Source organism: Pinus tabuliformis, chromosome Q (assembly GCF_031772625.1).
Source record: "Pinus tabuliformis cultivar Carrire ecotype Pingquan chromosome Q, CPIR1, whole genome shotgun sequence".
NCBI lineage: Eukaryota > Viridiplantae > Streptophyta > Pinopsida > Pinales > Pinaceae > Pinus > Pinus tabuliformis.
The window spans coordinates 869,348,648-869,370,540 of NC_142296.1; the positions used below are offsets into that span (position 1 = coordinate 869,348,648).

The window sequence follows — 21,893 nt, forward strand, 5'->3', positions numbered from 1 at the left end:
TGAGTGCAACTTCCAGAAGAAGACGAGGATCAAGCAGAAGTGATCTTAGCCATTGATTAGCTTCTAATCTGAGCCGTTGAATGTCAACGGGGAGATTATTTAAGGAAGCTTGAGGGTCATTTGGAAGACACACAGTGTGAGTTCAGAAGTTCGATTTTCTAAAGCAGAGCAACTGTCGAGAGAATTTTGATAGTGAGCTTGTGCAGAAAGGGGCAGAGGAAGTTTGGTTGGAGGATATTCTCCCGAGCCAAGAATACTCAGCAGAGAGGCAGAGAGACACACAAAGGAGGCAGCGCAGAGGGTAGAGAGGGTGACGCAGAGCCAGGAAGGGCTCACGCAGGCCCCACGTAGAGCAGTGCAACGACTTCTAGCGCAAAAGTCCGGATTTGTTGAAGGAGTTGACGTTTCTGAGTCGAGAGGACTGAAAAAGGCTCCTAAAGGTAGATCGATTCTCAGTTGGGCTGACAAAGTGAATTAGAGATTGACGCAGGACCCACGCAGGGGCGGCACAGAAGTAGCCGGGGAACTCGTAGTTCAACTGCCAGATCAGCCGGGATCAGCAGTGTTGAGTGAGGTAATCTCACCAGTCTTTCTTGCCAAGTGATTTTCTCTGTAACTGAATTGACGAGAGGGCATCTAGAGTTGTATTCAGAATACTTCTGCATAATAATAAAAACCTTCAGATCTGCTGCACTGGTTTTCCCGCATTGGGTTTTTCCGGGGACATTTGTCCAAAAAACACTGTGTCACTTATGTGTATCTTTCTCTATTGTTTTGTTCTTGTTTTGGGCAAATCAATTAATTAAGTGAAGATTGCAGTTGTATTAGCTTCGATATTTGTTGTAGGAAGCAGTAAATAATTTGTTTCAATAATTAACAAATAGGAGAAGTTTAATCAGTTGTTGTAGTAGCAGATTCAGGCGGGATTCTCGAATCTTCACAGACCGAACCTAGTTACATATTTCAATAGGGTTGAGGCCAATTCCTTTAGGTCCTCTTCTACCCACACAAATATTGTGGCAATACTTTTCCCATAAAAACACAAACAATAATTTACATATCAGGCAATTGTCAAAACATTGTTGTTGTAGCTCCGCAAACCCTACAACAAATCCTTCACCAGCTCAACAACTCGTTTTCTGACCTTTTGGCCCTCTCTATCAATTGTTCCACCCTCTAATAAGCCTACACAAATACCCTTATTGTCTGTTTCAATCTCGCTGCTAGCCCTAACCAACCTTGCAGCCCCTTCCTGCAGCCCTCCAAAAGCAGTCTTCACAAGGCTTGTTTCCTTTCTCCTTGGTTGCAACCTCCTTTGGTCATCAACAACCTGTATTTCCAACAACAAATCTCCTACTCGGCCTCTTCTGCTACCACACAAACCATTTTGTCCTACTCATTCTCCTCTCCTTAATACTGCAGTTCCTTTGTTTCCTTTTCTCACTTACAAGAAGAATTGTCTCCACTCTCCTCGTTCATAAGCCTCTTCATTGGCTTGCTATATATGTGTGTCCTTAGGTCACCTTAGGAAGCCCTTATGTCCATCAAGGAACCTCCAACTCAACTTTTACATTAAATTAGAATATTAAATTCACTTTCTTGGGTTTCAAGCCCACACCTTTGGGTCCAAAACCCCAAACTAGGGGGCAAAGCCCACACAGTCACTTTGTGTGTGTTACTCTCTCACAAGCCTAGCACCAAGGGCATGTGAGATTACCTCCCAATGCTACCTAATCTCAGCACTCCCTCTTAGCCAGGGAGGTACTTCCATTCCTTGGAAGCATCTTTGCTTCCCACACTGGAATATTGTTGAAAATGTAGCAAGAAAAGTCTTTATTTGACTTGAGCCTTAGTCAAATGGAGAAATTTGATTTTCCACGTCAGCGGGATGACTTGGATTGTAGTTAGCTAGAGTGACATGACCTTGTCTACTAGTTAGGTCAATAAATTCGAGTTTGTAGGCTAGAAGTAGAGTTGTGCATGGGTTGATTGCTAAGATTTAGCAATCTAGTGGATTTATTGTTAGTTAAACTCAGTTAACTAAGCTCTAGTCTTTAGAGGAGTCAGTAGGAGTTCAGTTGAGTAGTTATAACAGTTGTTAACTCAATGATCTCCTAGTTAACTGATCAATTTACTAAAAATAAACCCAGTCATGCATGGAATTCGAATTTCCTAGTTGGAGTGGAGGAAAAGGCACATTGTAATGGTCAATTATATACTAGTTGAGTCTATAGAGTTTTGAATTGATCAAGTGATCAATTCCTTCAAGAATTATGCAAGGGAATAGGGAATTCCCCTATTATTTAGGAGCTCAATTTCTCCTAAATTATGCAAGGAAATAGGAGGCTTGGTGAGAAAAGAATTGGCTAAGTGTTGGCCAGAGTTTGTCATTGAGTAGAGAGAACAATTATTCTTTTGCAGGTTGAGCTCAAAGCTGGAGCTAACAATTGTAATAGTTTTTCTATTCATTTGATTAATGCAAAGAGGCTTGAGGGGTTTTTCCCAATTGGGTTCCCCTAGAAATCACTGTGTATTAGTGGTTTTTCTTATTGCGTGCCTATGCATGTTGTTCTAAATTGTGATTTCCACTCCGTGGATCAGTAGAGTAGAATTGTGTCTCTTGTTTTCAAGTTGAAACCTTGAGCACTTGCAATTTCTATCAAATTTCTACATGGTATCAAAGCCCTGAAATCACATTAGAACCAATATTTTCAACTTGTCTCTTAGTACTTTCGATTTGGCAGTGTTAGTGCAACAATTTTTCTTCAGGATCGGGAGAATGTCTTTCAAAGAACTAAGATTGGAGTATGCCCTGGAAGGTAGCTCAAATTTCATAGCCCGGAAGGATCGAATGGAAGCAGTGCCCGATGACAATGGTGTGTTAGAATATGTTAAAACTGAAATTGCAAAACCCCAGCAACCTGATGCACAACAATTAGCCCAATGGAAGAAGGATGTTGCAAAGGCGAGAAGGATTATCCTGGAAGGTGTGAGAGACCATGTGGCCTCAAATCTCCATGGCAAAAAGACTAGTAGCAGTCAGATGCTCAAGATACAGTTGCAAATCAGAGACACAGTTGATTCAGTATTTCGGATACTTCTCAGTTACATTTGTTGCAGTAGCAACAGCAACAGTGAGAGGGAGTTGTGTTATAGTACATTCCTACAAGAGCAAGATTAGGATTGTGCGAAATCCTTTTCTTGCTAAGAGGGTGTGTTGAAAATGTAGCAAGAAAAGTCTTCATTTGACTTGTGCCCTAGTCAAATGAAGAAATTCAATTTTCCACATTAGTAGGATGACTTGGATTGCAATTAGCTAGAGTGATATGGCCTTGTCTACTAGTTAAGTCAATAATTTCGAGTTTATAGGCTAGAAGTAGAGTTGTGCATGGGTTGATTGCTAAGATTTAGCAATATAGTGGATTTATTGTTAGTTAAACTCAGTTAATTGAGCTTTAGTCTTTAGTGCAGTGAGTAGGAGTTCAGTTGAGTAGTTATAACAGTTGTTAATTCACTAAACTCTCAGTTAATTGATCAACTTACTATAAATAAACCCAGTCATGCATGGAATTTGAATTGCCTAGTTGGAGTGGGGGAAAAGGCACATTGTAATTGTCAATTATATACTAGTTGAGTGTATAGAGTTTTGAATTGATCGGTTGATCAATTCCTTCAGGAATTGCACAAGGGAATAGGGAATTCCCCTATTATTTAGGAGCTCAATTTCTCCTAAATTACGCAAGGAAATAGGAGGCTTGGTGAGAAAATAATTGGCTAAGTGTTGGACAAAGTTTGTCATTGAGCAGAGAGAATAGTTATTCTTTTGCAGGTTGAGCTCAGAGTTGGAGCTAGCAATTGTAATAGTTTCTCTATTCATCTAATTAATGCAAAGAGGCTTGAGGGGTTTTTCCCAGTTGGGTTCCCCTAGAAATCACTGTGTATTTGTGGTTTTGCTTATTGCATGTCTATGTATGTTGTTCTAAATTGTGATTTCCATTCTGCAGATCAGTAGATTAGAATTGTGTCTCTTGTTTTCAGGTTGAAACCCTAAGCAGTAGCAATTTCTATCAAATTTCTACAAACACAATCATCTTCCATTGCTACTCTCCAGCATTCATCACATGCTTCATCCTTTGTCACTAAAGCATAACATGTTGTAAGAACAAAACCCTTCTTGGAAGTGTCCCTGCTACTAGAAGCCTCATACTTCTTCAGACTTCTTTTCCAGATAGGCCAATAAGCCATTCCATGGCTCCTTCTTCTCAGATGTGGAAGTCTCATTTGATGCACTCTTCTCAGGTCATTGACTCTCCCTCTGAAGATTATCTCGTGAGACTACTCCTTTGATGAATGGCTTCCACTGATCTGAGAAGCCCTTTATCGCAGTCCTCACCAACTCAAATTCTTCCACATTGTCCCCTATAGCTACAAGCTCATCACGAACTAGCAAAATCCTTGTGAGATGCAATGTCACATTCCTTGAACTTCCCATCTTGATTTCCTTGAGCTTCTCTCTCAATACCATCTTCATGTTCTCATCGTTGTTGTGTTGAAACAACACTTTTAGAGCTTCCCACATGTGCCATGCAATGTATTTCCTAATGAGATGAGGTACCCAATGATCCTTGACTCCATCAAGAATAATCAACTCGACCTTCGCATCATCTTTGTTATGCAAAGCCAAAGTTGTTGCATCATTTGATGCGTTGATCCTAGTGTTGGCATAATCCCACAAATCATTCACCAACAACACTAGCTTGATTCTTTCCTTCCACGAGTTGTAGTTGGAGATCCCTTCCAACCAATCCTCAAACCTCAAGCCAGAAACCATCATGACCAACTGTCCTTCCTTCAACAACAAGACAACTCAGCGCCCTCTTAGAGTTGATCCCTGTTCATACTCCTGACCCAGCTACTCTTCAAAGTAAATCTGATTCCATGTTAGAATCCACACACCCTAGGTCCAGTCTATGATCACACTAGCAGTTCGTAGCTTTAAAAACTTTTGCACAACGGAAATTACACCAGCTATTAGATCAATGTACACAATATTTATATGCCCAAACTTGTTTCTTATCAATCCTTTAACAAGAAAACCTCAAGGCTCCCATACCAATGATAATGGCCTTTCATATCCCTATACAATGCCCAAAATACAATGACTTTTCTTTGACTAAATTACCAAGGGTTGAGGCCAATTCCTTTATAGGTCCTCTTCTGCCCAAACAAATATTGTGGCAGTCCTTTTCCCATAAAAACAATAATTTACATACTTGGCAATCATCAAAACCTTGTTGTTGTAGCTCCTCAAACCCTTGGCCAGCGCAGCAACTCCTTTTCTGACATTTTAGCCCTCACTGCCAATTGTTCCAGCCTCTAATCTATTGGAAATGTAACAAGTTTCGGTCTTCATAATTGTTATTGTACTCATTTCAATATGTATCTTATGTAACAAACAAAAGAAGAAAAGAAAATGTTATTATTTCAAAGCATGGGTTTCGTGTTCTTTATTGATGTTCTTCTAGGTAAAAGCATGTTCTTTGTGCTTCTAGGGTTTGTTGGGTCACAGGATATATTGCCATGAGTCGAGAGAGTCACATCATGTTTATAAGACCCTTCCGAGCAAGATGTAACTTGTAAAAGAATTTATTTTGTGTCTAGAAAGTCCAGAAACCTCCAATGTATAATTCGGCCCTAATAGCTCAAGTCGGCCTAGAGGAGGGAATTCAACGCCTTGGAAAGGCTATATAAAGGAGTAGATTCGACCTCATTTGGCACTCTCCCACTCACAAGTTCAATCTCTCAAGAAAAAGTTTGATCTATAGCTGGGAAGCAAGAAGAAAAGGAGGGTGAAGGTCTAGAATGTAAGAAGAAGGAAAAAGCTCTGGTTTTGGGCTCTATCTCTCTCACACATGCAAAATTTCAGGGCTTCTACAGCTTCCAGGAAGGCCGAAATTACAGGAGAGCGAGTTGCAATATCAAGTTGCTAGAAGAGTATATATTATGTTTTGACCTCATTGACCTTGGAAGGACCTATCTTGCTCAAAGTAGGATCCCTTGAAAAGTTGGATTAGGGTTTCTGCAGCTACTACAAGGCCAAAGTTGCAGGTCCAAAGTTGCAGGTTGAAGTTGCAGGGTCGAAGTTGTGGCTGGAATTTGGTTGAAGCAAGATCAAGCCTGTTGGTCTAATCTACTTGAAAGGGTTTCTTGAAGAGCTGACTTGGTACTTGGAGGTGGACTTGGTCTACGGTTTGAGTCTTTGTTGTCTCATTTGAAGCAGATTATGTAAGAAGCGAAGAGTTTTTCTGAGTTTTCCCCTTAGAGGGGTTTTGCCCTGGCTTGGAGCCTAATATTTGTGTCCATTGTCTTTACTATTTTGATCTTGATATTTGTTTGATGAAAAGATCTAATAAAGAAACACAAGAAGATAAATAAGATTCATAAGCAAGTATTAAGGAATAAGGAAAATATGAATTGATAGCTGCCACATTGCATTTTCCAACATAATAAACCTACACAAATACCCCCACTGCTCGTTTCAGTCTTGCTGCCATAACTAACCAAGCCTGCAGCACCAGGCCTGTGGCCCTAACCCCTTTCTGCTACCCTACAGCCCTCCAAAAACAGTCTTCAGAAAGACGGTTTCCTTTCTCCTTGGTTGTGGCCTCTCTTTCCAACAGCAGATCTCCTACTCAGCCTCCTCTACCACCACAAAAACCATGTTGTCCTACTCGACCTCTTCTCCTTAAGATTGTGTCTCCTTTGCTGCATTTTCTCACACTTACAAAGTTACAAGTAGAATTGTCTCTTCACTCTCCTTGTCCATAAGCCTCTCCATTGGCCTGCTATATATACTTGTCCTTAAGCCACCTTAGCAAGCCCTTATGTCCATCAAGGAACCTCCAACTCAACCTTTATATTAAATTAGAACTCTTTCTTGGGTTCGAAGCCCACTCCTTTCGGTCCAAAACCCCAACCTCGAGTTCAAAGCCAATACAGTCACTTTGTGGGTGTTCCTCTCTCACAAGGCTAGCACTAAGGGCATGTGAGAGTACCTCCCGATGCTAACTAATCGCGATTCGCAACAATGAAGGACTTAGGGACTATAAAATATGTCATCAAAAGAGATAGAGCAAATAGAAAACATGGGTTGAGCCAAAATGAGTATGTAAACTCTGTGCTACAACATTTTCACAAGGCAGATTGCAGACCATTCAATGTTTCGATTTTTGTGGGAACTAAGCTTTTAGTCGAGTAATGTCCTACAACACCTATAGAGATGAGTAGTGTCCTACAAACCCATAGGGTTGGAGGATATGGCGTATGTTCCTTATGGTAGTGGAATTGGTAATTTGATGTATGTTATGGTCTGTACTAGACCAGACATTACCAAAGCAATAAAAGTCTTGAGTCAATTCATAGTTAATCCTAGACATGAACATTGGGCTATGGTGAAGAGGGTTTTCAAGTATTTGTGAGGTACTTCTAAATATTCCATTTATTATCATAGTGATGTTAGACCAGACATTACCAAAGCAATAGAAGTTTTGAGTCAATTCATAGTTAATCTTAGACATGAACATTGGGCTATAATGAAGAGGGTTTTCAAGTATTTGTGAGGTACTTCTAAATATTCATTTTATTATCATAGTGATGTTTCAGAGGACCCACACTCACTAGATATACAAAGTTACGTGGATTTTGATTGGGCAAAGGATGTAGATAGGAGATCTACAAGTGGATACATGTTTCAATTGTTTGGTGGAGCAGTAAGTTGGATGAGCAAGTGACAAGTTGTGGTTGTTTTGTGCACGGCAAAGGCAAAGTATATGGAAACTACTCATGCCTATAAGGAGGCCATTTGGCTTGTGAAATTATGTTCAAAGTAGGGCTAAGCCAAAGAGCTATTACAATTCCATGTGTTACAGTTCCATTTGTTTGGGTAAGAAACTGACCTTTCATGCAAAGACAAAGCATATAGATATCCAGTACCATTTCATTAGGAACATGGTAGAGGATGGAAATGTGATACTACAAAAATTGAGACTTTGTAGAATGTAGCAAATGCATTGACAAAACTAGTGAGCACAAGTAAATTCAAGTGTTGCTATGAATCTATGGGTCTTATGGCCTCTAACACAATTTGATGCATTATCCCTTATACTCTTGCAAGGCACGTGACAAGTGAGAGAATGTTGAGACAAGTGTGTCATACACCTTGCACTCCTTTAATAGAGCAAGTAATGATTATTGAGCAGCGGCTGGGAATAAATGTAGATCGCTAGTAGACAATGAATGTTGAACAACAACAATTGGCCAATTAATTTTTGGTGGTTTTCAGCATGTAAAGTTGAAAAATCATAAATGGTTTATGGTTTTGTTATGCCTATTTATTGAGTGCAAAAGTCTACCCAGCGCTCATCGACTCTAGGAAACTGCTTTGGAAAATCCACTCCGAATTCATTAGGGTATTCCCAGTGCACATCTCCTATACACGCTATTATATATGAGCTTATCCTTACTGTTCGGTGAAGTTGGAGGAAAATAGTGCATGAATTTTACTTACCATTATGCTGCTGAAATTTCTTTAGAATCATTAAGCTGCTATTAAACATATCATGTACTATAACTCTTTAGTTGTGGGATAATACATTGAATGTAATTTAGAATGTGAGATTTTTCTCCCATAAGGGTTTTCCCCAGGAAATTGTTATGTAATGGTCTGTTATTTCTTTCATCTGTTTTCTGCTTATCATTTGCAACTGTTTGTTTACTGTTTTTGCATATTTTCCTCATATTGGTTAGTGTGGGAAGCATATTCCACACCTCAGCTTCCTTTCACAAGCAACATCAACAAACAGTCACCTTATCCAAAAGAGAGCATAAGTATTTGGTTCATTTCGAATCTTGGCTATCTGTATTCCCCATAAGACCCTTTACAGATGATACTAAGTGTGACAAACCCCGTGCAATACTTTAATGACTCTGCATATTGCCAAGAGTATAGCATACTTCAAGTCATGCCAGATTAGAAGAGAACTCCAACTTCTACCGTTCAAGCATATTGAGAGCACTAGCACCCCTAACAAGTGAGCTCTTCGCTAATCAGACGATGTGGTTAAGACATGCAAACCAACTCCTCCCAAAAATAGAGATAAAAAAAATATCTCAAGCAAAAAAAAGAGAGTGAGAAAACGATCTAAACTGGGAGCTTACCTGAAGGACAACAGAGTTGATGACATCTGAATATCTGATGGCGAGGTTAAGAGACATGGAACGAGCAGGTGCTATGCAAAAGCATTGAATTTGCTCTCTCTCGATATTCCCCACCACGTCCCTATGGTTTACAAGAAGCAATGTAAACAAAGAAGCAACACCTGCTCCTAGAGAGTGTCCAACTATGGTTAATTTGTAACCTGGCTCTTTCTCAAGCTCCTCCTTCAACAATTCCGTCCGCGTATCCATAAGCCATTCTGCAGCTTTTAGGAGGCCCCTGTGCACATAACCGCCATCAAAGCGTTGGCTACCTTTACGCGTATCTGCTAATGCCAAGTAATTCATGCGATCTGCCAGATTGAGCCCACGAATGCACAGAACGATCTCCTTTCTCTCTGGGTCTCGCAGAATGTAATGGGGAGGGCAGTATCCCAAAGTGGTGGGCGCTACTTTAACTACCCAATCTTCTGTCCCGTAGGTTATGCGTTCAATTATCTCTGCGGGTGTTTTCTCATAGGCTCCCTGAACAATATTGCAATAATGGAGAATTTCTCTGGCATTATCTGCGGTTGCTAATGGCCAGGTCTCACTGTCTCGAGAGCCATGGCGCTTCAGTCTGTTCCATAGCCATCGACCACATGATCCTGCCCATAAACTGTACGCCACAACATCCATGTTGCTCCAGCAAAAGTATGGTAATACTAGCCATGCGGGAGCCATTGCGTCGGAGCCTTTGACTAAGCCTTCTATCTCATTCCATTTTCAGACCCAAGTTGATACTGCTGATCACTAAACGCCATACCCAACTGCAAATTTTTCAGAAACCTGATTTTAAGGACAGCGATACTGCAAGTTCCAGGACAAATTTGATACAATTCGCATGAATTTGAAACAAAATGTTCCAACAGCGGTATCCAAATCGGATTTCTGAAGGGATAAACGGGTATTTATTTCAAAAAAAAATTGAAAGTTTGTTGGAGCGTGAGACCAGATTTGTCCAGAGAAGAGTGGTGTGCAGACTTAGAAATTTGATAATAAAAAAAACAAAAAGCAATGTAACAACAACGCGCTGCCCACCACTACCAACAAGAATTTGTTCTCGGAGCTTTTGATAGTGGGGAGCCTAAATTTTAAATGAACCGACGAATACTCTGCTCTTTCTGTGTCGCGAATGACAGAGTGACCTGACTTTACTGTTTCGGTTTTTAAAGGTTTTCCATCCTATGAATCCACCCGGCTTCCAGTTTACTTTTGATTATTAATGATTGTAAGAACCTTCACATTCCCAAATGTGACGTAATTTTAATTAGCCGCCTATACATAAAGTTCAGCAGAGGAAGTTACATTTTTTTAATATCATATCAATACCAAAATAAGCAGAAATTACATTTTTTTAATAACATATCAATTCCAAAATAAGCAGAAGTTACTTTTTTTTTTTTTAATCTCATATCAATTCCAAAATAAAGCGAAGTTACATTTTTTAAAATTTTATATCTTTTTTTAAAGATGATTGTGAATTTATTTGATTTACAAAATAAAGTAATCATCATTGGGCAAGAATTTCAGAAAACAAGGGCTGCAATCTCTTTGGTGAACAATTGCTTACTCTATGTGGGGCCTTTGATTTAGTCATTTGTAATGGCTTGACTAGATGGGCAAAGTCCCGTAATTTCACTTGTAATACTTACAATGGAACAAGTGTGGTAGATTATGTAATTTGCTCGCATGGTTTGTGTGAGAAAATGGAAGAAGTTTTGGTTGGAGATCAGCGGTGGGATTTGAAATCAAATCACAAGCCAATTTATTTATGTGTCTCTTGGATTGGAAAGAAACAATTAGAGTCAAAAATTCAGCATGTCCAACAAAATCTCCCACAGGGCAGAATTCTTTTGACCCCAGAAAATTGTAACACCTTCAAAATGAAACTAGAGAGGCTCTTTGAGAAGAAGAAAATTACAATTCACAGCCTTCATAGTCATGAATTAACACATTTAATTCAATGCACACTTGCAAAGTGCAAAAGAACGAAAATTAAGAAGTCTGAAACAAATTGCTTTCCGGTTAATGCTTGGTTTGACGAGGAATGCAAAAAGCAAAGAGAATGTGGAAAGATTCAAACAAGGATAACATAAAGCTCAAATCTTACAAGCAGTTATTAAGCAAGAAAAATGTTGATTTCATGGTTTCAAGGAGGGAAGAACTAATCTTCCTTGGGAAAAATAATCCCAAATTATTTTGGAAGGAGCTCCAACCAAAAAAGATACAAATTGGAAATAATATTACAGCTTCTAAATGGTTTAACTATGCAAGACAACTCTATGAGCAGGTTCCCAAGGTTGACCCTCCCCCTTGGTCAACACTGATACTGAACTCTTCATGGTACAAGAGGTAGAGATGGGTATCAAGAAGTTGGTTGTTGGAAAAGCAAAAGACTTAGTTGAACTCGAAGCAGAATATCTAAAGTGGGGCTCAAAGATTCTTGCACCTCACATTACAAAAATCTTCAACAACATCATACAACAAGGGCTCCCCACAGATTGGACAACTAGTCTGGCAATACCTCTTTTCAAGAGTGGTGACGTCAATAATCCCTCCAATTATAGGACCAACATGACAAACCATTTGTTTGCAAAGCTATTCGAAAGCACGCTAGAAAACAAAATTAGCAAGTGGGCAAAAGAAAGAGATAAGCGTGCTAAAGGGCAAGCAGGTTTAGACCTAAACATTCCATAGTTGATCATTGCATAAATTTAAGGCACATCATTGAAAAAGTTTGGGAGAAAAAGGAAGAAATCTTTTGTTGCTTTGTTGATTTCAGAAAAGCGTTTGACTCGGTTCTTAGGGATAAACTTTGACAGAGAATGAAGGAACTTAGGATTCCTAAACATTTGAGAGCAGCTGTGCATAGGCTGTATGAAGAGGTGAAAGTCAAAATTAGAACTTCAGCAAGCATTTCTGAAAGTTTTAGAAGCGATATCAGGGTCAAGCAAGGTTGCCCACTGTCTCCTACCCTTTTTGGTTTATATATCGACAAGCTTGGGGAGTGGTTAAATTCGCAAGGGGGTGATGGTATCTATTTGTGCAAGTTTGTTATAAGGCTTCTTTTGTATGCAGATGACCTTATTTTGATTGCCAAATCGGCTCTTGGTTTGCAAGAGCACTTACTATCCCTTGAGCATTTTTGTAGAAGTGTGGGGATACAAGTCAATATCAGCAAAACGAAAGTAGTGGTCTTCTCTAAGAACAGAAAACATAACCAGCGTAAGTTCTACTTTGAAGGCAACATTTTGGAAGAAGTTGCGGATTACAAATACCTCGAAATTGACTTCAACAAAAATCTAAGTTGGAATGGTTGTAGAAACAAAAGAACTTTGGGGGGTTGGAAAGCATTTTACGCTTTTCAAAACAGGTGTAGAGAGGCAGAGTTATGGGACTGGAAGACCACTCAAACTCTTTTTGGGCTTCTAGTGATTCCAGTGATTCTCTATGGTTGTGAATTGTGGGCTAGCAATACCTCTGACATGCAGTGGAGACAAATTGAGAAAATTCAGAAGCGCTTGATTACAAACAGATTTAAGATAAAAAGGGCAGTTTCTTATGATATCTTGTTAAGTGAAACAGGGATTGCTCCTATTGAAGCAATTGCTATGGTACGAGTCATAAGGTATTTAAAAAAATGAGCAAATGGAAGAGGGTAGATGGCCTAAGGTTGTATTTAATGATAGATTGTGCAAGGGCAAAAAAACTTGGATGCAGCAAAATAACAAATGGTTTAGTAAATGGGGTATTTGCTTGAACGTGTATCCCATAAACAGCAAAGAGATAAAAGCTTTTGTTATGGAAAAGCTCCACAAATGTACTTGGGATAAGGAGTTAGGAAGAAAGAAAAATTACTATATTGAAGTGTTTAATCTCACTCATAATCATCAACGAAAAGCATACATAGAGGTCAATATCACTTAGAGAGCCAAAATTCTTATTGCTCAGTTAAGGACTAATTCTCATCAACTCCGTTGTGAAACAAAGCGCTGAAAAAGGCCAAAGGAAGTGTGGGAGGAAAGGGTATGCAATTTTTGTTCTTCCGAAAAAGTGGAAACACAAAAAAAAATCATTTTAGAATGTGAGGCCTTCAAAGACAACAGAGAAAGTTATGCAGGTATGCTAGCAACTAGCTCTTGGGATAATCTATTTAGCGAGGGGTTTGTTGAGAAGCTAGGAGCATTTATTGTGAGGCTTCACAGAAAAAGGGCCGAATACATCAAGCAGATGAAGAAGCAATCTGTCCCATAGGTTATCTTTCGCCTCGTGGACGTTAAAAAAAATTCTTTCTTTCTTTCTTTCTATCAATTCCAAAAAAATGCCAAATGGTATTATCACGGCTAGATTTGGAATGTTTAAATACTTTGTCGCATCTATTTTGGAAACAATGTTTTTTTTAATATTTATTTTAATTAAATTTTATTTAAAACGTGGTAGGAATATGTTAGAATTATAATTTTAAGTTTGATAATATAATTTATATAATAATAATTTTGAGTATTTTAAAAATGGTTATTTATTTGTTATATATTTTAATGATTTTTTTGGTATATTTTTTTATTTAGTTTATTTTTATTGGAATTATAAGTTTAAATTGTGAAGTCTTTAGAATTTAAATGTTTTAAAAATTTTAAGAGCATTGAATTTATATATATAATTAAAAACCAAATTTGAATAACAAACATTAAATTTGAAAAAAAAAATTACAAATGTATAATAATAAGAAAAAAAATTATATTCAAAAATATAATTTAAATAATAAACTATTAAATTACATTTTTTAAAACTCAAATAAATATTTGCAAAAACAAATATATTTAATAAATATTGAATTGACATTGAGGAAATGTTAATGTATTTATCCCTATTTCTAAAAGTGGGGATACAAATAACCCCTCTAATTATCGAACAATTATGATCAGCCCTCTCTTAGCCAAGTTATATGGTAGTATTTTGGAAAAGAAGTTAAGCATATGGCTTGAAAGTGAAGGTAAGCGGGATAAAGGCCAAGCAGGTTTTAGAAGGCATCACTCAACAACAGACCACCTCGTTACGCTTAGGATCATTGCGGAGGAATGTTGTAATGATAAATCCAATTTATTTTGTTGCTTTGTGGACTTTAGAAAGGTTTTCGATACGATTCCTAGATACAACCTTTGGAATAGATTAGAAGAGCTAAAGGTTCCTCTTGAGTTGAGAGCTGCCACTATAAGGTTATACGAGAATGTAATTGCCAAGCTAAAGAGCAATGAGGGGTGGTCGAAAGATATTAAGTGTAACATCGGAGTTAAACAAGGTTGCCCCCTCTCCCCTACCCTATTTGGCATTTACATCGATAAGCTCGAAGGCTATTTAGAGGAAGCAGGATGTGATGGCACGATCTTAGCTGGGATAGTCGTCATCCTTCTTCTCTATGCTAACGATATTGTTCTTTTGGCAAGGTGCCCATCTGATCTTGATAAGCAACTCAGGCTTCTTAAGGATTTCTGCTCTACCATGGGTATGAATGTTAACACTGACAAAACAAAAGTTATGATTATCAAATCCAAGAAGAACACTTACGCTAATTTTATGTATGACAATAATAACTTTGAGGAAGTGTATTATTACAAGTACCTAGGAATTGATATTCATCACAAGATCAATTGGAACCATAGCATTGAGAAAAGAATTAATGGGGGGTGGAAAACTTATTTTGGTCTTGAAAATAATTGTAAAACGGCAAACCTTGTAATGTGGGATAAAAATAAGTTCCTCTTTGAAACTTTAGTCACTCCTGTTATCTTATATGGCTGTGAGGTTTGGGGTTGCAACATCTCCAGAGAATCATGGAGAAAGATTGAGCAAATCCAGAAGCGTTTTATAACTTATAACCTTAAAATTAAAAGTAATACACCCTATCCTATTCTCCTTATAGAAGCAGGTATTTCCCCTATTGAGAGCCTAGCTATGATTAGGTTTTTGTTGTACAAGCACAAACTCAATAACATAGGAAATCATAGACTTCCTAAGCTAGCTTTAAATTCCAGCCAAAACCACCTAAGGCTCAATTGGGGGTGGCATAAAGACACAAGGGCCTAGTTAAAGTATTGGGAGATCAACGAGAATGATGCATTGCAAAACATAAATAACATTAAAGATATTGTTACTTCTAAGTTCAAAGAAAAAATGTGGTGTGAGAAAGATTTAGCGGCTAAAAGAAAATTAAGTTATTATAAGAAGGTCATCAACCCCACCCTAGAAGATCAAAAGTATCTCTGTATTTTAACTAGCTCAAAGAAGAAAATTAATATAGCAAAGATTAGAACGAATTCTCATGAGCTCCATAGTGAAACAGGTCGTTGGGCAGTTCCTAAAACACCATGGATGGAAAGGATCTGCCATATATGTGAGAATAGGAACATCGAGGATGAAAACCACTTCCTCTTAGAGTGCCCAGCGTACAACCACATTAGATCTCAGTTCCACAATCTTTGTTACAACACTGACCTTCCTAGCCTTTTACAATGTCAAAATTATAGTGAGCTCGGGAGGCTTCTCTCCAAGCTTTTTGAGCATAGGAATAAAATCTTAAATCAAAATAAATAATTTGTTTCTTTAGGTCCGATAGACCAATGTTTGGTCTCGCGGACATTAACCATCATCATCATCATCATCATCATATCATTTGCCCAACCAACAAACCATAAGCATTATCTTTTTCAATAGGTAACTTATTTTTATAACAAAAAGGTATAACGTCACACAATGACTTTTTACGGTAGCTGGTCAAACTGCAATTCTCTTCTTTTAACAATTCGTTCCGTATCTCTTAAAATTTAATTGTTGTGGAAAAGACTCTTTTGTAATTAATTACAAGGACTTAAATTTCCATGTTCCCGAAACAAACGAGTTACATATTCCTGCATTCATTGCATATAAATATATGAATGAATGTATCTATGTTTATTTTCCCTGAAGAAATAAATCAGTGGCCCTCTCAACCCGAGGGTATTAGGATGAAAACTATTTCACAATACGATATATATTTTTAAAATAACAATAGTTTTAAAGTTTAATTTTAATTTTAAATTGAAAAATAATTTCAATTTTAATTTTCAATATATATTATATTTATAAATATATTGATATGGAAGTTTTGGGAAATAAATTGTTTCAAATATTTAGATTTTTCAATTATTTTGAGAAAGGGAGAGAGGGGAAAGAAGAGAAAGAGAAGAGAGAGGGAGGGAATGACAGACATAGATAAAGAGAGGTGGGAGAGAAAGGGAGAGAGAAGAAGAGAAAGACCAGAGAGAGAGGTAGGGAAGGAGAGACATAAAGAAAGGGAGGGAAGGAGAGACATAGAAAGAGAGATGGAGAGAAAGGTGGAGAGAGAGAGGGAGGAAGCGACAAGCGAGAGATGGAGAGAGAGTGTATGTTTGGGGGTGGGATAGAGAGACAAAGAAGGAGAGATGGAGAGAGGGAGGAAACAAGGGGAGAGAGACATAAGGAGAGAGGGAGGGAGATGGTGACAAAGTTGGAGAGCAAAGAGAAAGAGAGAGAGAGAAGAGAAGAGATAGAAAGAGGTGAGAGAGAAAGGGGGAGAGAGGAAGGAAGATAGAGAGGATTTGAGAAAGAGAAGGAGAGAGGGAGGGAGAGAGAGAGGGAGTTGGAGGGGGGGAGAGAGGGAGGCAAGAAGAAAGACATAAAGAGATAAAGGTGGATAAAGAGAGAGGGAGTGACAAGGGAGATGTGCAAAGAGAGTGAGGGAGAGAGGAGAGTGGAAGGAAAGAGAGAGGAGAGAGAGATGTAGAGAAGGGGAAGAGACAGAGAGAGAAGAGGAAGAGAGAGGAACAAAGAGATAGATATATATGGAGAGAAAGTGTGTATATTTGGAGGGTGAGATAAAGAGAAAAAGAAGGAGAGACAGAGGAAGATAGAGATATAGACGGAGGGGGGGAGCGGAGAGAAGAGAGGGGGAGATAGGCAGATATGGAGAGAGAGAGAGAGAGAATGTGTGTGTGTGTGTTTGGGGAGGTGAGATAGAGAGACAAAGAAGGAGAGAGGGAGGGAGATATAGATATAGATGGTGAAGGGAGAGAGAGGGAAGAAGAGAGGGAGGGAGGAGGGGAGGGAAGAAGAGAGGGAGGGAGATAGACACGGAGATGGATTGGGGAGAGAGAGGGAAGAAGAAAGAGACACACAGAGACAAATACAAATATTATATAGTATTATATAATATTGAACATTATTAACCATAGAGAAAGAGGAAATAAGGCTTTTACAAAAGGTAAAAGAAGTTGGATTTAGAAAGCCATGAATATTTTGGTTTTTCATTTAAATAGATGCATTGATTTCAGTGTAGATGTTGATTCATTATCCTATTTGATTGATTGCACTAGATGCATTGATTTCAATGTAGTTGTTGATTTCTAATCTTATTTGATTGTTTGCACTAGATGCATTGATTTTAGTGTAGATGTTGATTTCTAATCCTATTTGATTGTTTGCACTAGATGCATTGATTTCAGTGTAGATGTTTATTTTTTATTTGATGTAACCAGATGTATGATGCACATTAATTTCAAAGTAATTAGATTTATAGTGTGCATTGATTTTAGTGTAAACACAAAAAAATATTGAGGACGTGCATTGATTTATGTGTTACAGTGATTCAACCATAAATAAAATACTTGAATTTTCATCTTAAATAAATTGTTCATTTACTTGAAATGTTTGTTTCTTAAAATTGTAAACTATTTGTAATTGACTACATTATTATTATTCTCATGTTTAATCATTCAACATTGTTAGTCACTTTGCATCCAAACGAGGTAATAGAAAACAACTACCATTGAAACTTACTTAGGGTTTAACATTCCATTAGTTACAATGATTGACTTTGGAGAAATATACTATCAATATTGGAGAGCAAGAAAGACAAGGTATGGTGTTTACTATAATAGCTTGAGTTAAAGATTTGAATGGTCTACGATTTCAACTACCCTTTTCATATGATCAACATGAAAAGATGGCAAAAATAATAGGTGTGACAATAAGAATAGTAGAAGAAAATAGTTTGAGAGTGATCACAATCAAGACTATTTGTAATTGACTACATTCTTATTATTCACACTTTCTATCATTTTAGCAACTAAGGGAACTGAGAAAAATTAAAATTAAAATTACCTGATTAATCCTATACATATGTAGCCTATTTATTATCATAGTAATTAGATGTTCAACAAATTTTGTGTGACTACGCATCGTTGAAACTAGCCTAGATCCATCCTAACCCTAGGTCTATCAAGTATCGAGAGGGATCAAATCTCTCCAGGTGCAAACCTCTTTTTTGAGTGCAAAACTTGAGAAAAGGTTTGCACCTCAAAAGATCTAATCCCTCTTATCATTTGATCGATTTGGCGTTAAGATGGACCTAGATTGGTTATATCCTAAATAATTTAGACATTGCTAAAATAAATGAAGATAATATCATCATGTCGTTATAACAATTTTAAACATAAATATGACCTTGGTGGAAAATACTATGCATAATAATGTGCATCAAGTTATCTTTGACAATGAATATGGTTCCCTTTGTCTCAAGGATTTATCATAGTGATTCAATTATGAAAATTTCAGTTTGAAACTATATTTGTTCTTATGCACTTTAAAGATATTTTTTTTCTTGTTTTGAAAAGTATTATCTAAAATTGCACATCATAAGCAAACAACATCCTTCAAATTCTTGGTTTGATCTATAATGTAAAACTATAAGAAAATAAAATTATTTTTAATGTGCCTACTAAAGTTAATAAGATCAATCATTATAAATCCTTAATAATAATAATAAAACATTGATTTTTAACAAAACAAAAAAACAAAACAAAAAAAGAGGTTTCTAAATTTATCCAAAATAGAATTTAAAACTTTTTAGATTCACATCATTCCTAGAAAAAATTAAGTATCCATTAGTATTAATATAAATGATTGGAAATGCTAGCTTAACAAAATCTATGTTATGCTTAGGCCTCTGAAAACATTCGTGCTCCTCATCCTTGCACCAAGGTTTTCTCAACCAAGGATAGAAAGTATAGCATTAAATGCCCCATAGATGGAAAAACTAAAAAACCTTAAAAATATTTAAGGGTACCAAGCTAAAATCTTAAAACATGGAACCTAGTCATTATACTCAATATCAAGCATTGTTTCAATTAAGTTAAGAAGCAACATTTTCCCTAAAAATGGATAGAAGTTTAATTGATCCTATCTTCAAGCTTGAAAATCAAAATGACCCTATCAATTATATAGGTATCATAATTAGCCTCATTTTAACAAAGTTATTTGGTTTGATTTTGGTACAAAATGAGTCAATAAATTGAGGACAATTACAAAAGGGCTAAAGGCATGGTATTTTCATGAATCAACATGCTACAATTGATCAAATTGTCACTCTTTGAGTTATTGTCAAGGATTGTTGATCTGATAATGAGATCTAAGACAATTAATAAGGTATTACAGACCTATGTGCATGGATTTGTCTATGTCATTTTATGCAATGGATCGATAAGATTGCGAAATGCACAGACAATGAAGCAGTAAAACAAAACATAATAGGCAACACATACACAACAAATTTAATAAGGAGTTCACCCAATACTCCTGGGCTACATCTCTTGGTCCAGCCTTTAGTGGTGGCCTCTTTATTATGTCTTCAAGTAGAGTTTTGTTTACAACAGTGAGCTCAATTTAAGCCTCACACACAAACAGAAATACAATAATAAGAGCTTACTTGAATCTCTCAAGTTCTCCATGAGTACATAGACTCCCCTAATGCTCTCTCTCCTAAACTCTATCTTGGCATTTGCTTGAATACTGCTCCCCCCTCATGCTCTCTGTTTGTGGCTTTTTAAAGCCAACTACGCTGCATGTTTGTTTCATTTCCTCGGCTCTTAGTCTCCCCTACCTCTTGAACGCTTTGAATCCCTCTCCAGCGTTATACCATCATTGCCTAACGCATGGAGAGGAGGTGGCCACCCATTCCGCAACGCTAGAGTGCCTCGGGCCTCTGAAACGCCTGAAATGGCCGCATCCTGTTTCTACATTGGAAATACATTTTAACAGAGAAATTTACCAAAGCCATGATATGTCGGACTTCAAAAGTCCTCCAATACACTTCATTCCCCTATCGGGTCCGTTCACAATTCGCTATCGCATATTGGAAGGGCTTCGTCTCTGTGTATTTCGTTTAATATGAAAATACATTAAAACACTGTAAAGCCCACATTCCTGGACCTGAAATACTATCCAATATCGTTAATAAACCCTTTTGGGTCCGCAACATCGCATTAGTGCTTTTCCCTTTAGTTCTTCGTTTGTTCACGAAAATGTGATTTACAAAGGAAAACTCAGTTTTATCGGGTTCGTAATATCGCTGCCCTTATTGGTATCGACCCTGCTCCACTGCATAGTTCTGATGCGATGCGGCGATGCGATATATCGCAATCGCTCATCGCAATAACCCTTTCGTCGTTTGTAAGCGCTTCTGCAATCCCCGATAGCGATCCGATGATGTAATATGGGTCATCGATCTGCGCGCTTGATCGACGGTTCAGATTAACTCTGCCAATCGTCGTTGCATGCCTTATGTGGATCCCGCTGTTTCCACTGATCACTGTCGCAAGACTCATGTGGATCCCACCGATCTTTGCCGTAGGTCACCGCCGATTGCAATTACTGATCCGATCTAGACCGTTGATCGGCCAGATCAACGGTTATTGTGCATCACTTTTTCCACGCCTCCATACTCTGTTTTATTCACGATTTCGTGGGTTTTGGGCCTCAGGATAGTGTTTCTCCGCCTTGCTAAGGGTGTTTCCTCTGCGTTAACTTTGATCTTTTAAAAGATTTTGATCTTTGGCATGATTTTTAAAGAGTTTATGAAGACTTAGAGAGCATTCTCAGATCCATTTAGATCACGCCTTCCCACTGAAAAAGGCTTTTGGACCACCAAAAGTTGGTTTTAAAACATTGCTAAAGTGAGGATACAACTGCCTCACTTGTCCAATCTCTATCAATTTTGCACTACTGGGTTTTGAACCTTTGAGTCCAATCCTTAGGTACTCAACATCTCCTCTGCGCGTTGTCCTCACCTTCCTCTCCAGAACTGTATCTTCCCGCAACTCATTGAGGTATTCAGGCAACAGGTCATCAATGGAAGGCAATTGACTTTGCTCTTCAGGATCTTCAATTAAGGAAGGTTCAAACAGCCTTAAATTTTCTGCATTTACTACTGAATAGATGTGCATGTATGTTGGCAGATCAAGGCGGAAAGCGTTCTCACCAATTTTCTCAAGTACCTTAAAAGGCCCATACCTTATTGGTTTCACCTTCTTTCCTTCACCTTACATTCTGTCCTTGCTGATATACAACCAGACTTGATCGCCAACTTGGAAGCTGTGCTCCACCCATGTTTATCATGCCTTGCCTTGTATTTGGTTTGGCTCTTTTCCAGTTGTTCCTGCACTGCCTGGTGAATTTCTTGGATCTATTTAATGAATTTGGTTGCTTTGTCCACATCACTGTGTCCAGCAACTACTATGTCTTTTTCAAAGACAAAATCCAAGGGAGACCTCGGTATAAAACCAAAACAG

General features: G+C 37.9%; 1 protein-coding gene across 4 annotated transcripts in view; it reads right to left on the minus strand.

Annotated features, from left to right (window-relative positions):
• LOC149222277 (uncharacterized) overlaps positions 1 to 10,479 on the minus strand; it is a 361,030-nt gene extending 350,551 nt beyond the window's left edge. For 2 of the 4 annotated variants that reach the window (XM_089385348.1, XM_089385349.1), the window contains exon 1: positions 9,217 to 10,466. In XM_089385348.1, the coding sequence (XP_089241474.1) occupies positions 9,217 to 9,936 (720 nt within the window). In that variant the 5' untranslated portion in view covers positions 9,937 to 10,466. Of the gene's footprint in view, positions 1 to 9,216 lie in introns of all 4 variants that reach the window. The other 2 variants (XM_089385347.1, XM_089385346.1) reach the window with 2 other exon arrangements.
• Positions 10,480 to 21,893: the final 11,414 nt, after the last annotated feature.